The 15,187-nt window shown below is 36.1% G+C and overlaps 2 protein-coding genes across 3 annotated transcripts; one reads left to right on the forward strand and one right to left on the reverse strand.

Moving 5' to 3' along the window:
* The first annotated feature begins 6,782 nt into the window (after window positions 1-6,782).
* Window positions 6,783-10,816, forward strand: DAYSLEEPER (BED zinc finger and hAT dimerization domain-containing protein DAYSLEEPER). Its single transcript, XM_086649534.1, has 2 exons — window positions 6,783-7,304; window positions 8,552-10,816. Exons 1-2 carry the CDS (start codon window positions 7,284-7,286, stop codon window positions 10,607-10,609), a joined length of 2,079 nt encoding a protein of 692 aa, XP_086505660.1. The 5' UTR covers window positions 6,783-7,283; the 3' UTR covers window positions 10,610-10,816.
* A 1,689-nt stretch (window positions 10,817-12,505) lies between these two features.
* On the reverse strand, window positions 12,506-14,362 carry LOC147532192 (uncharacterized). Of its 2 annotated transcripts, none has more exons than XM_086649535.1 (2): window positions 13,229-14,362; window positions 12,506-12,744 (listed from the first exon to the last, which is right to left on the reverse strand). In XM_086649535.1, exon 1 carries the CDS (start codon window positions 14,142-14,144, stop codon window positions 13,245-13,247), a length of 900 nt encoding a protein of 299 aa, XP_086505661.1. In that variant the 5' UTR covers window positions 14,145-14,362; the 3' UTR covers window positions 12,506-12,744; window positions 13,229-13,244. The 2 variants fall into 2 exon arrangements, with proteins under 2 accessions (XP_086505661.1, XP_086505662.1); XM_086649536.1 differs by having other exon boundaries at window positions 12,506-12,750; window positions 13,229-14,354.
* Between the last annotated feature and the right edge of the window lie 825 nt (window positions 14,363-15,187).

Genomic DNA, 15,187 nt, shown 5'->3' on the forward strand with positions numbered 1-15,187 from the left:
ATTCTTTACGAAAAAAAACGACCTAAAACCCTAAAACGTTAGATCAACCATAGAGGAAGACAAGAAAATGATATTTCTTTACATGAGACATATTATCTTCATTATAAATGTCTTTGTTTAAGTCGATAACTTCGTTTAAGTTATGGGTGGTATTTTCCCCCGAATGCCCGCCACCCGTCATGGGCGCCCGGGGTCCGAAATGGCCCATGGGCGCCCATGCCCGACGTAGGCACATCCCGCCCGGCCCGACGAAAAAGAGTGGGCGGGCTCGGGTGGAAAAGCTCACCCGCCATCCCGCCCATGCCCGAGCCCGCCAGGTTCATCATTGGGCGCCCACAACTTATATTTATAAACATTAGCCATTAAATAGCCCATTATCTGGTCTTGAAAGACTAAATTTCCGAGCCCATTAGAAATGGGTTCGAGTAGGAAACACTTCTATTAAGTAGAAGCTTGGTTTGATGGCAATGAGAGTTATTTACTTATAATGTCAACCTAATGGAAGTTCTACTCATTCTCTTCAATGTGGCACTATATATTTACAAAAACTTAAAAATAACTTAAACTTCCCATAATTCCACATTGTTCATTTACAAGTGAGAAAGGTGTTGCAAACTCTTATAAAGTGTTAAGAGGTTGTAAGTACTAAATCACTTGTTGACTATTAAGTTACATTAGATATCATTTCATTAATATTAAAATTAAAATTTTCGTTAATGTGTAATGGCACTACCCGACACTCGATTAGCCCGAACCCGGCTTGCCCGAGTCTGTTAATGGGCATGGGCGGGCTTTGATCATTGCGAAAGTGAAAATTGCCCGCCCGATTAACTCGGCTGCCCTAATAGCCAAAGACCTAATCTACCCGACCCGCCCGAGCCCGAGCCTAAGCTACCCATGGGTGTACATGGGCGCCCGATTCCCACCCCTAGTTTAAGTCGATGGCTTCGTTTAAGTCGATGTCTACGTTTAACTCAAAGGAATCTTCTTTCTTGATGTAGGTTGCCTCCTTCATTAATGGTGGTTCCTCATCCATGAGATCTTGAGGCACCATTAAAAGCTCGAAACTAAGACTATAGTGATGGTAAACTTTGCATGTTTTTTAATACTAATGACGATGTTGATAGTAGTGACGATATTAGAGTTCTGGTTGTTTATGTGAGAGAAACTATAAGTGAATAAAATATTAGATTTATTATTAATTTTTATCTAAGTCCTTCTATTTTGGAACTATTTATTAAATGATCCTTATAACGCCCTCCTTAAACTAATTTGGTAAAGGAATAGCAAATATATAAATTAACCTTTCTAACGCACTGCCTTTACTAAATAGTGATCTTCTTATACCAAAAGCCAATATTTACTTACACAAGAAGATTTTATGGTCTCAATATGGCAATCTAGTTTGTACTCCTAGTTGGTACGTTATTGTTAGATGAAGTTTTAATTAGTGATTAAAATATTGTTAATATCATGATAGTAAATCAATTTTGTATTTGTTTGAAATGGATTGGTTATTACAATCATGTTGAAATACCGAGCATCTCCGGTGCAAGATCCACTTGAAAAACTTTAAGTGTCAAATAAGATCTTTTTAATTACAAAAATCTTTCTCCTATTCAAAACTCAATTTGAGTATTAAGATGATATGGCTAAGAAGAAACTCAACATTTGAGATTTCTTTACAAGATATCTATTATCTACTCAATATTAAATACCAAACTACTCATCTAGAAAGTAACTCATTAGTATTTTTTCATTTTAAGGTGTTGCATTGGAGATGTCTTTTGAATTGAGGATCTCAATAGTGTTATCTCGAAAAGAGAATCTCAACAGAAACTTAAAACATAAGATAATTTTAATTTTTTTTAATGAAATTTTGCGGTATACATGTTTTAATAGAAAGATAACAATTGATAGAGTGAAGATACTAATAATATTAACCATACTTGGTCGCAGCGGCGGACCCAGAAAAATTTCGTTGTGGGGGAACTTTAGTTATAATAAGCAGGTGTAAATCATTCAAAAATCTTGATATGATGTTCAAGCGAGTTTCTTATATCTTATAGTTACATTCTCAACTAACTTGACTAGTGTTAACTTTTGCCTTGTATAGACTGTATCTCAATATAAATAATTAGTCGCATACACGCTCAAATTATGTAACACAACTGTAACAAAGTTATAAGGGGTCAACATCAAACTTACAAAAAAGACAAACTAAAAGAAGAAGTGATTTTAAAATAAAGCATCCAAAGAACAGTTACAGGGCCAATATGCGTACTGCATCACCCCTCTCCACCGAGCCAATCCCTAACCATGTCGTCATTTGTGTTGCGTTTTTATATAAAGGTAATTGACCTCTATCGAAACAAAAGACTTAGCATTAGGCCTGTGGGGGCACGTGACCCCACAGGCCCCTACATGGGTCCCCCCTGCTTGGTTGTAGTAGCAGGTAGCTAATAATGAACCGTGAAAAATGTAATTTACCTTTATTAATTTTAAAAATCTACATCTAAAGACACATTTAGTTCACTCTAATCAGGGGCGGAGCCAGGATTTTTTTCTAGACAGGGCTAACTTAAATAATTTTTACGTATTAAATTTGTATTTATAAGGTATCATTGTTTGCAAAAGATAAATATATTTTTTGTTCTATTACAATTGCTTCATACGTTTAATGATTTTATGATAATTTTTTTTTGTTTTTCTACTAATAGACATGTCTAGGATTTGAGAAGAGAAATAAACGTTTTAAATCAAAGTTATGGTAAAACAAAAAAAAGAAATAAACTCTTTTGTCTCACAAAGTAAACGAAACAAAATATGGTAAATAGTCTAAGCTGGAAACATGAAATATATGAGACAGAAAGATGAAGTGAAAGAAAGATGAATAGCATACGTAAGTACAACAAAACAAGATAAAAAGAATGGGGGCTAAAAAGAAATTTGGACAAAATAAAGTACCAAAACGACGTTTGGTTATGAATTAAGAGTAAAATGGTGACTTCCTTATAAGTAAGGGACCAAAATGCAATTATTCCTTTGGAAAAAAGGTAAGTATAAAAAACAAAATTAAACAACCTTATGCTGGGGGTCGATCCTTGGATCTTATGTGCGTTAGGCGTGGCCCCTACCATCAGGGCTAACTTGTCGGTAATGTATAAGACCTAACCCAGGCTATAGCTTATAGGATATCAAGCCAAAATAATAATTATAATGGATATTTAATCCAAATTAGTTAAAGTATGTCTAAATGTCAAAGTTACAGTGTTTTTCTGTTTATTGATTCTTGTTTTGTTTCATAAATTACCTGTTATTTATTGTTAACGTTTCATATTTTATTTCATTTTTTTATACATACATAACACATTATGTATCAACAATGTTTCTTCCAAAACGGAAAAGGACTAAAACCCATTTTCTGAGAAGATTGGACTTTAAACCCTTTTTGAACTTTATTTTGGACTTAAAAACCACAGACTCTTCTTTTTACTAGAAATCTAGGTTTCTTTACATTTCAATGGACGCTAACTAAACTTCTAAGTCATTCGAATCAGGGAAAGAAAAAAATGTGTGAATTGACTATAAATATATATAATCATAATTACGTACTAAAGTTAATTTCATTCTAGCGTAATTTGCGTTTGCTCTTTTGTCGGTTTTCTTATTTTTGATAGGTTACAAGGACAGAAAATCGTTACTAAAGAAAATGTTGGCACTGAAGGCTTGTATTCTTCTCTTTTTGTTGCTTTTCAGCTTGTTTTTCCTTTGGGTCTGGGCCCTTTAATCCCAACTCTCTAATACCCAAAAAAAAAAAAATCGTTATTAAAGAGAAGGCGAGTGTCCTCTCTGTTTAACGCGCTTACTTCAGTGGAGATAGGCAATTGCCTTTCATCTATCTTCTTCCACGAAGACCACGACTGTCTCTTTAACTTCATTTCTTTATTTTCTTCTTCATCCTGCACTAGAAAACACAAAAATTTGCATTATGTTCCAGCTAAATGAAGATCATGTATGCTCGATTAGCCCAGTGCAAAAGAAAAACTCTCGTCTCAAGCCCCTTCGTTTTAAATAAACGAACTAGAGCTCCTTTACAAGGTTATCCTTTTAGATTACAAATAATTAGAGTGTTTTTATTGTTGAAATTCAAAACCATCATGCCTTCACAATCAGAAACATGGGTTTCTCATTGTGCAAGATATGGTCCAATTTCTTGTTTATTCCCCTCGAGCTTCTAATCAAATCAGGCCGATGAATTTGATATAATCAAAACTACTATCATTTCCATGATCAAACTAAAAGTTTTGAAATTCTAATAAGTTCAAAAACTTTAAAATCAATACTTTATTTCCAATAACTTTTGCTACAACTTTTTATGGGACTATTTTATATTTAAGTCATTTAAGTCAATGATTAGGATTAAAACAAAAACTACAAAATAATTTTTCATAGAAAAATTGGATTCGGACTAATCTATGTAGCTTTCTTGTCAAATAAACAAGATTAACCAACATATCAACACCAAATTCTAGCAATTCAATCTGTAAAATATTCCATGAGGAAAATAAAAAATAATTGAAGTTTATTCTCGTCATTTAGATATATACCCTAACCCTAGCTTCTACAATCATAATAAATTTCTTCATCTTATTCAATCAAGCACATAAAATATATTTCTTATATTTAGATTTTACATCAACAGTGGCATAGTAATAAAAAAAATTAGGATTAATTCATCCACGGGTTAATCCCAAAATGATAGACCGATCACCGATGCACACATTTATTCTAAGTCCGAAGAGCAATGTTACATTTCACACTCATTAAAAAAAACAAAGAGTGAGAAAGAAAGAGAGAGTCTTGCTTGTAACTATTCAGTTGTTTCCACACCAATAACTTGTTATGTCTACCCCGTAAAAATGTGATATCTTTCAAAGTTCCACCTGTTCTGGAGTTATTTTAAATTGGGTAAAATTGTGAATAAAATGGTATTCAATGTTCTTTTTCCAGAAATTTGGGTTAAAGTAGTGGTTTGTCATTAAGACAAATTACACGTCATTAAGAGGTTCTGAAAAAGAAAAAGAATTACACGTCATTAAGAGTTTCTCAAAAAAAATTGAACCGATAACACTAAATTTCAAAAAATTAAAAAAGAAAAGATATGATCCATAACATGAAGGCTTTGAAATTTCAAAAGAATTACGAACATGGCCTCCCTATTTGAAAATAAAATAAATAAATGGAGAGATGAAGGCATAGTGATAGAGGGAAATGAAGGTTTGGTGTGAAAATTGAGATGTGGAAGAGATAAAGTGATGGTGGTGAAATGAGAGAAATGAAAAGTGATTGCTCTCTTACGAAAGCGGGTGACAAACGAGTGTCAAATGGGTGTCTGAAAAAGAGGCGAGCCGCTTTAAACTTTTATCTCCAAAATCGATATTGTTCTCTTCAACCTGTTCTTTTAAGAATACAAAGACAATATTTGACTCGTGGAAAAAAGTATGACTACCAAACGACCTAGTAATGTGATTTTAATTAGTAATTGTAATACCTTACGTTAGTGTAAGTTTAGCCTAGAATATGATTAGCAGAGATATATTTTTTTCGTGGATTATTTGATTTAGGATTCTAATTCCCTTATGCCAAACATGACCCTGGTATTTTACAAAAAATAGTAATGGCGACCCTCGTATTTTACAAAAAGTAGTAAGTCAAAGGAGGTAAACTCAATTACGAATTATGGAGAGGGGTAAACTAAACTACCAATTAGAGTTGAAATGGTAAATTAAAAAACACTCGTATCATAATAACCCCTTACACTCACACGTATTATGGTAGACGTTGGTCAAAATTCAGTAATTATTAATCGGTCCTAAAAATCCAATATGTTGTTAAGTTACTACTTCTTGAGTCAGAAATCTTAAACGTTATTAGGGGACTACTCTCTAACCTTCACAAGTTGGAAATCACTAAACATCGCATTGTACTAAAATTATACATCAATTAAAAAACGGTAGAGCCTTTCTCATCTTCATTATTTTCAATCATCATTTTTTTAAATAAATTGCATTAGATTATACCAAAGGAACAATTACGGTATTACAATTTATAATCAAGCATGGCCTTTCAGACTACCATTCTGGAGGGAGTTTAGAGCTCCTAGTCTGCTTTGCTATATGCAAATCTATTTACATATTTATATAACACAATGTCAAAAGATTGCCTTATGGCTCTGATTGACGCAACCGTCTTCTGGTTGGTCTAGTGGCCAGTAGATGCATCACCATTGATAACTTTAATTATATTACAAGATTCACCTTCCAAGATCAAGTTCACAAAATTAATTTCTCTGGCCATGATGAGAGCATTATAAGCAGCTAAAGCTTCCCCTTCACCTACTGTCTTGCATCTAACGAGGGCAGATTTCCGTGCAATACAATTACATGAAAAATCAATCAAAATATAGGAAAAAAAATATTAACACTCATTTTTTTAAATTCATGTACAAATACAATATTTTCTAAGTTTCTACGTAATCAAGTACAAACAACTTATGTGGTTCTTCAAGAATGATAGAGGGATTAGGGTAAGTGGGTTTCTAATCCAGCAACTCGCATCCATGATACCAAATTTAGACGTATTAGAAGGAACTTATATGTGAGATTGGCTTAGATTTTGTATTAAATTTTCAATGCCATGTTTGTTAACCAAAAGAGAAGTCCATCTTTAACAAAAAAAAAAAAGAAAGAGAAGTCCATTGCCAATTTTTTATTTCCTTTGAAGGCATTGTCAATTTGAGATGTGATTCTTTAACAAAAAAAAGTTGAGATGTGATTTAATTTTATATCTTATTTTATTGATAGTGAATGTTCATTTCCAAACAATTAATAAATAAAAAATAGTCCACTTTAAATTGTTGACCTTAGACATTCATAACTTCCTAGCTACTCCAAAATCTACATCCCAAGCAAGAAAGAAGCCCAAATCTTTTTTTTTTTGGTTTTTAGGGTTTGGGCTGTTAATAGCTAATCTTTTGTCATAGTTTAGGTGGGCCACCTAATATTCAGACGTTCTGAATTTTTATCAATTTTCTAGACTTGACACGCAAAAGATCTCTAGGCCTTGACAAGATTTCTACTAGAGTTTTAAGTCTTAAAACCATTAGTGCGTACACAACCAAAGGCCCATTACCCTTCTCTCCTCTCACTTCCAAGCCCTAGTTTTTTCCGTCACCGCAGGGATCTCTGATCAGGTTCACCGGCGTAATTTTCAACAGATCCATGACAGAAGAGACGGATCAAGTAAAAACCCTAACTCTAATCTCTATTTATTTAGTCGTAAAGTGATAAATTCTTGGTTTTTTTTTTGTTTAATTCGATGCTTTTAGGGTTTCCTGGTGATCATGTTATCTGCTTCTTTTTGACGAGCTTACTGTATTTTGTGGTTGTGGGTAGTTTGGTTTGGGAAAAAAAAAACCTTTTTTGAAGCTCATTGATCTGTTGGAAAGGTTGGATCTTGTTGTTTCTAGTTTCAAAAGATTTGAGTTTTATGGTTGGGGATTTTAGATTTTGGGCTTTGGTTTTGATTTGTGTAGATTCAGGGCCAATATATTCTTTGATTTTGACAGATCTGTTCTAAAACTGAAGAATAAGTTTCTCGACCAGAAGGCCCGAATCAAGCTGGAAATGATTTTGGGCTTCATCTTCTTACTGACTAAACCTAAAAATTTCCTATTAAGTTTAGCCTGTTAGATCTGATAAGCATGGTTGGGCTTTTGTTATTCTGTCCTGTATGACATTTTGTGACCGAGCCCGATCTGTAAAGTTTTAATAGTAACACCATGGTTAAGCCTTCAAGGCCCGATTTGCGGTGATTAGGACCATTTACTGGACCATAGTCCTGTAAGGCCCATAGCTGAGGAAGATATGTATCAGATGACACTGAGAAAACCTTGATTTGGATTAGAGGACAGGACCAATGACTTCTGATGTATGAAACTTCATTACGAAATGATATTTGTCGGCTGAAATTTACAACGAGTTGGGCTTTATCTTTCATTATTGGACCGTCATATATTTTTGTGTTAGAAGGAAGTGGTGGGTTCTGTCGTATAAATGTATAATGTTGACGCATTATGGACATCTTTTGGACCACCATTATCGGTGTAGCCCCTTCTTTTAGAGGCCCAAGTTTTGTATTTCGGACAATGTTGTCTCTATTACCTGTAATCTCCAGGTTATTGACACTATATTTCACGAATGGCATTTTTTTCGAAGTTTATTGTATACAGTCATCATAATGACCACCTAACTGCTTACTTTACTTCTTCGGAGTGCTTGAAAAGACGTCTTTGAATTATGTTATTAGATTTACTCAAAAGCTCAATAGAGTAGTTTGGTTAGTCTAACAGCAATTCTCAGAGTATAGGATCTTGTGATGGTTTTCTGTCCCATATTCACTATGTTTTCTATTTCTCGATACCTATTTTCACCACTTTTTCGTTCTAATTTCGTTGTTTTTCTGTGATACTTATCCCTACCTATTAAAGCAAGAGGTCTTGGCCCTCGTGGAATCGAATGCTGAAATTGCTGAGAATCAGAATAACGAACCTGGAAGTACAGAATCACAGCCTAATAAGCGTAGAAGGAAGAAGTCGATTGTTTGGGAACATTTCACTGTCGAAAATGTAAGTGCTGGATGTACTCGAGCTTGTTGTAAAGAATGCAAACAAACTTTTGCGTACAGTACTGGTTCGAAATTTGCAGGTACGAGTCACCTCAAGCGACACATTGCCCAAGGGACTTGCCTTCGCCGAAAAGAAGAAAAGAATCAAATGACCCCAAAAAATGGTGGAACTGGAAGTGCTTCTAACCCATCACGAAAACGTAATAGAGGCTCTGGTTACACACTAATTCCTCCATTTGATCAGGATATCTGTCGTCAAGAAATCGCTAAAATGATTGTTATGAACGAATACCCACTTCACATGGTTGAACATCCAACCTTTATGTCTTTTATCCAAAAGCTTCAACCTCAATTCAACTTGATGAATTTCAATACTATACAAGGTGATTGTGTGGCAATTTACCTGAGAGAGAAACAAGATCTTGCAAAACTACTCGGAGAAATTCCTGGGAAGATCAGTCTTACTGTCGATATGTTGACTTCAAATCAGACATTAGGTTATGTTTTTCTCACTGGGCATTTCATTGATAACGGATGGAAGTTACAGAGACGAATTCTTAATGTTGTCATGGTTCCTGCTCCTAATAGTGGAGATGCTCTTAGTCATGCAGTTGGAGTTTGTCTTGGTGATTGGTGTATCGAGAATAAGTTATTCTCCCTAACCTTGGAGAAATTTATCTCACCCGACACAGAAACAGGAAGCCTCAGAGGTTATATATCTGTAAAAAATCCGACTATTCTAAACGGGCAGTTATTAATTGAGCATTGCTATGCTCATTTCTTGAGCAGCATTGCCACAGACACTTTAAATAGAATGCAAGATGTCGTGAACAAGGTTCGGGAAAGTGTGAAATATGTGAAAACATTTCAGATTCACGATGAGAAATTCTTGGAACTGAAAGAACAACTCCAAGTTCCAAGCTCAAGAAATCTGATCTTGGATGATAAAACACAGTGGAATACAACTTATCTCATGCTTGTAGCTGCCATGGAATTAAGGGAAGTTTTCTCTTGCTTGGATACTACCGATCCAGACTATAAACTAGCCCCATCTTCAGACGAATGGAAGGAGATTGAGACTTTATGCACATACTTGAGGCTTTTCTATAACGCTGCGAATATTTTGACGGGTACTTCTTATCCAACCGCCAATACTTACTTCCACGAAGTATGGAAGATCCAGTTAGAGCTAACACATGCAGCAGCTAATGAAGATCCTCTTATTAGCAACCTTACCAAGCCTCTGAAAGAAAAAATTGATGAATATTGGAATGACTGCAGCCTTGTTTTAGCTTTAGCCGTGGCTATGGATCCAAGATTCAAGATGAAGCTTGTCGAGTTTAGCTTCACAAAGATCTATGGTGAAGAAGCTGCAAATTATGTCAAGGTCGTAGATGAGGGAATTCATGAACTCTATGCTGAATATGAAGCACAACCCTCCCTTCCGTTAGTGCCAGATAATGTCGAACTCGAAACTGAAGAGAAGTCCAACGCAGAAGAACCACTCCAACTAACTGCTGGAGGAACTCTTCTCTCTTGTGACGACGATCTTTTAGATTTTGATGCTTTCATATCTGAAATGTCTAGTTCCCAGCAAACTAAGTCTGAGCTAGATCAGTATCTCGAAGAGTCATTATTATCTCGTGGTCATGAATTCGATATACTTAGTTGGTGGAAGCTGAATCAACTCAAGTACCCAATATTATCGAAGATGGCTCGTGATATCTTGTCTATCCCAGTATCAACAGTCTCTCCTGAGTCTGTTTTCTTCATCGGAAGGAAGGAGCTTGATCCATACCGAAGTTCACTTCGACCCGAGACAGTGGAATCTCTAATTTGTGCTAAAGACTGGCTTCAATATGGTGAATCGACAGAGACGACTCCTTCGAATGCATTGGTAAAAGTGGAACCACCACTTTAGCAAGAACAAAGTGGTAATAGTTTTAGTAGTAGTTTACTACTTAAATCAAGAGTTCATGTTGAGATCTGTACTATTAATATGATTTGTGAAATATTATCATGGATAATTGGGTTTGTTTTATGCTTTCATTTTTTTTATTTGGCAGGGAATGACATTTTGTAGGATGAGCAAGTGATGAAGGATTTCTAACTAATTTTGCTTTTCCTCCTTGGATCTCCTCTAAGTTTCAATTAAAACTGTCTAGGACATGAAAATTTCTGATAACATAAAATGATCTTGTGTGGTATGATGTCATTTCATGAAGTGCATCATTTTGCCTTTTCATGTAGATTTTGTAATCTTGCTTATATATATACTCTATAAGGTTGTTCCTACCACCACTGAGTTTGATTTAGAGTCTTACTCAATATATATTGTCGTATAACCAGTTTAACCACTGGTTTTGATTCATTCTTACTCGATATATATTGATGGGACTTGTATTGTTTTTAAAATTCTACACCTTTTGTCAATGAAGCCTGAGAAGAACCTAAAGAAAAAAGGGTTATTTCCCTAATGGCCCCCTACTTTGTGACCAGCTTCCCGCCTGGCCCCCTACTTTACGAGAAAAAAGGGTTCCTTCGCCGGAGTTCTTAGAGAGAGAGAGAGGAGAGAAAGAACAAAAAAAAAAAAAAAATTTAGTTTGAAGGTCGCCGGCCGGAAATTTGGCCGGCCGGCGACCTTGTCGGAGAAGGTGATGAGGTGGCCTAATAGATGAGGTGGCGTGACATGGCAGAGAGAGAAAAAGAGATGGAGGAGAGAGAGTGACGGAAAGTTAAAGTTAACGGTTTTAGGGGGCCATATGGGTATTTCTCGTAAAGTAGGGGGCCAGGCGGGAAGCTGGTCACAAAGTAGGGGGCCATTAGGGAAATAACCCAAGAAAAAACAAGCATTTCTCTCTCTCTCTATATATATATACACACACATAGAGTATAGTATCTAAGGATGCCCCATGACATGTTTTTTTTTTTTTGTTGAACTGCCCCATGACATGTGAGTAGGCAAAGGGCAGTGGGAAAAGAACAAATGAACATGTGATAGTAGTTGGTCCCTCCCCACAGCCCATGACCAGGACCAGCCCATTATCCATGCAGTGTCTTCTTCCTCTGTTTTTCACTATTTCATGTGATTTTTGTGAACCACTGATGCAACTTCCTGGACCAGCTTAGGATTTAGGGTTGTTAGGACAGGAGATCATTACAATAAAAGCCAAAAAGATGGTGAGAGCTACATGCGAAGTATTCATAAAATTTAATATATCATGAAATTTGGCATAAAATCCAGTTTCTTGTTGCTCTTAATTTAAGTTATATGCATGCCAATATTTTTTAGGTTTGGCCTTCTTGTATAAATTTGCCAGAATTATGTGTGAAACTTACACAGTATGAGCAAACTTGTACAACTTTACTAGGTATAAAGTTTACACTACAAATCCGAAGCTAAACAACTAATCTTGTCGTGTCGTCCAGATGAACAAGCGTTTTTGCACGTCAAGACATTCCATGCTCGTGCATGTTGCTCTTTATCACCATGTGGTACTATCGTCGAGTAAACAAATTATAAGTGGTAGTTGCAACTTTTCCTCCTAAACTAATCATTCAACAAACAACTTTTAGGGAAATGCTAAAGTTACAAAGGATTTTGACATAAGAAAGTTCTCAGCTGATGTGGCGGTTGTGATATTCATCTCTTAATGCCCTAGATTTGGTCAAAGTTTCAAACCACAACCGCGCATCGACCGAGAACTTTCTTTTGTCAAATTCCTTTGTAACTCTAGCATCTCCCCGAAACTTTTATTACTTTGTTAAACCCATCAAATACATACACACATAGAGAGAGATGAGGAAGACATGGAAAGGAGAGGAACAAAACTTCATTATTTTTTTTTTAATCGACCAGAAAACAAATGCAACAATCAATGAATTGAGTACAAACAAATGTGTACATGAATAAAGCCAACACCAATTCAATTAGATTTAACAAACACACATAAATTAAAAGAAACCAAACATAATTGTGACATCAACAGCCCAATCTATGGTGTCCATGCACATGTAGAGGAGCTCAACCCTTTCACTGAATAATGAGCCAATAACCTGCAGCTACAAATATCACTACCATTAATTCCCCAACAGCCTTGATGCACTATTTTGGTCGAATCTCGGTCGGGGTATATGTCTGGACAGGATTTAAAGACAGGAAGTATTTTACTCTCTCTCTTTAAATCTTGTCTGGACACATATCGTGGTCGGGGATAGTGCCCAACAGGTTGACAAGCAACTTTCATTCTCAAACTTTGACTGAATCTAGACCGTTCTCTTTATGAGCAAATTATGTTTTAATAGTCAGGATTCAGTCAAACTTTGAAAAGAGACATGTCACATTATTTCGGCAAAAATTTTGTCAAACTTTTTGTGAACTTAGTATTTCCCTATATATAAGGGTTGATACAATAAGGTAATATTCTGATTACCTACATTAAACGCTCGACGATATTATCTACATCGGTAGAATGAACACAATGTATATGTAATTTTATAATTGTAGAGCATGCAAGGTAGAAAAGTTTTGAAGTAATACTTAGATGGATATGGACTTAGGAGGAGCAAGTGTAGCCTGGAGGAGGTGTCTTTCCACAAGTTAGAAGGACTTGAAGTGCAACTGGAAAAGAAACTTTGAGATTAATAAGCTTAATCTTAAGAGTTGTGCACAAGCAAGCTGCAGCTTCAAAGTCAGCAAGTCCTCCAAGAACTGGACAACACTCATTGACTACTGAGTTTCCAAGTTTACTATGTACCAATCCTCCTAGAAGGTCAACACATGCTCCTAGTTTTAGGGTATCAATTGGGCAAGTTTCTTTTGCTGGAGTAGTTGGTGGTGGGCATGGCTTCCCTGTCACAGGAGGAAGTGTCACAGGCGGTTTTAGGACGGGAGGAAGGGTAACTGGAGGAAGTGTTACTGGTGGCTTTAAGACGGGAGGGAGGGTAACTGGAGGAAGATCAACGGGTGGCTTGACGACCGGAGGGAGGGTAACAGGAGGGAGGGTAACAGGAGGGAGGGTAACTGGTGGCTTTAGGACGGGAGGGAGGGTAACTGGTGGAAGTGTTACTGGTGGCTTTAAGACGGGTGGGAGGGTAACTGGTGGCTTTAGGACGGGAGGGAGGGTAACCGGTGGCTTTAGAACGGGAGGGAGAGTAACCGGTGGCTTTAAGACGGGAGGGAGGGTAACTGGAGGGAGATGAACTGGCGGCTTTAAGACGGGAGGTAGGGTAACCGGAGGGAGATGAACTGGCGGCTTGACGACGGGAGGGAGGGTTACCGGGGGGATTGTAACAGGTGGTTTAGCAATAGGAGGGAGAGTTACAGGAGGGAGAACAATGGGAGTCTTAGGTTTCTTTGGTTTGGTACAAGTAGGACAACCAAGAGTAGGAGTAACTGATGAGGATATGAAAAACAAGAAAATGAAAAGAAGAGCAGAGAACTTGGAGTAATCCATGACTAGCTAGCTAGGGTTTCTATGCACTACTTCAGCTTGAAGATGATTGTAGTATTATCTGTTGTTTATAAAGAGTGAAAGAAAACACAGCATGTGAAGAGAGTATGGTTTAAAACCCAAAATGCCAAATCTTGCTAGTTGTCAAACAAATACTCCTAATCAAATATCACTTTCATTTGGTTGTATTTCTGTATTTATTCTTTTCATTTTTCCTTCTTACATATACCAAAAGACTGTTATATATATATATATATATTTTCAGGATGAGGTTAGCTTTGTTTAAATAAAAGATGAACCAACAATGATAGAGTGCCACTGGGCCGAGATTCATCCAGGAGAGTGGCCGTGCATATTGTCATTTTCCACGATGAAATTTTTAGTTTTTTTTTTTTTTTTGAGAAATCGACTACGATCTACGTTAGTCGTTACAAGACATTGATACACCATGAAGATGTGATGAAATTTATAGAGTTGAACCACCATTTTTTAATGTTGTTTATTGTTCCAAACTACATATAAACTTTTCTATACCTTAATAGTATGAAAAAGTTTATGATATTAACATTTGTTTAGTTGTACAACAAGTATATTGCAGACACAGGATTAATCAAAACAAAAACCCATATTAAATAAGGATAACCTCTGATGATTATCGCTAAAGAATCATTACATTATTAAAGTTAACATGACATGCTTGAAAAGAATGAAAATATTCTCTAATATTTGCCAACAAATGCATAAAAAAGAAGAAAAAAATAGTTTCCTCCCATTGCAAAAACCGAAGGGTTAATTCTATTTTGGCTCCGGATTCGTCACCATCTAGCCCAATTAGCATCTAAGGAAAAAAAAATCATGTTTCTCCGGAAATAAACTTTGGAACTAAAATAGAGGTAATTCTCAAAAAAAATTAAAAATATTAAAGGCCACATCATCTCCTCCACTTCAACCAATCACTCTTTCTTTCCACCTCACAACTCTATTCAGGTGGAAGGTCCTCGGCCGACGGGCGACCTTGAACCCTTAAAGAGATCTTCTCTCTCTAA

The sequence above is a fragment of the Eschscholzia californica genome, unplaced genomic scaffold (assembly GCF_041429995.1).
Source record: "Eschscholzia californica isolate CP2 unplaced genomic scaffold, dmEscCali1.0.p SCAF_6, whole genome shotgun sequence".
NCBI lineage: Eukaryota > Viridiplantae > Streptophyta > Magnoliopsida > Ranunculales > Papaveraceae > Eschscholzia > Eschscholzia californica.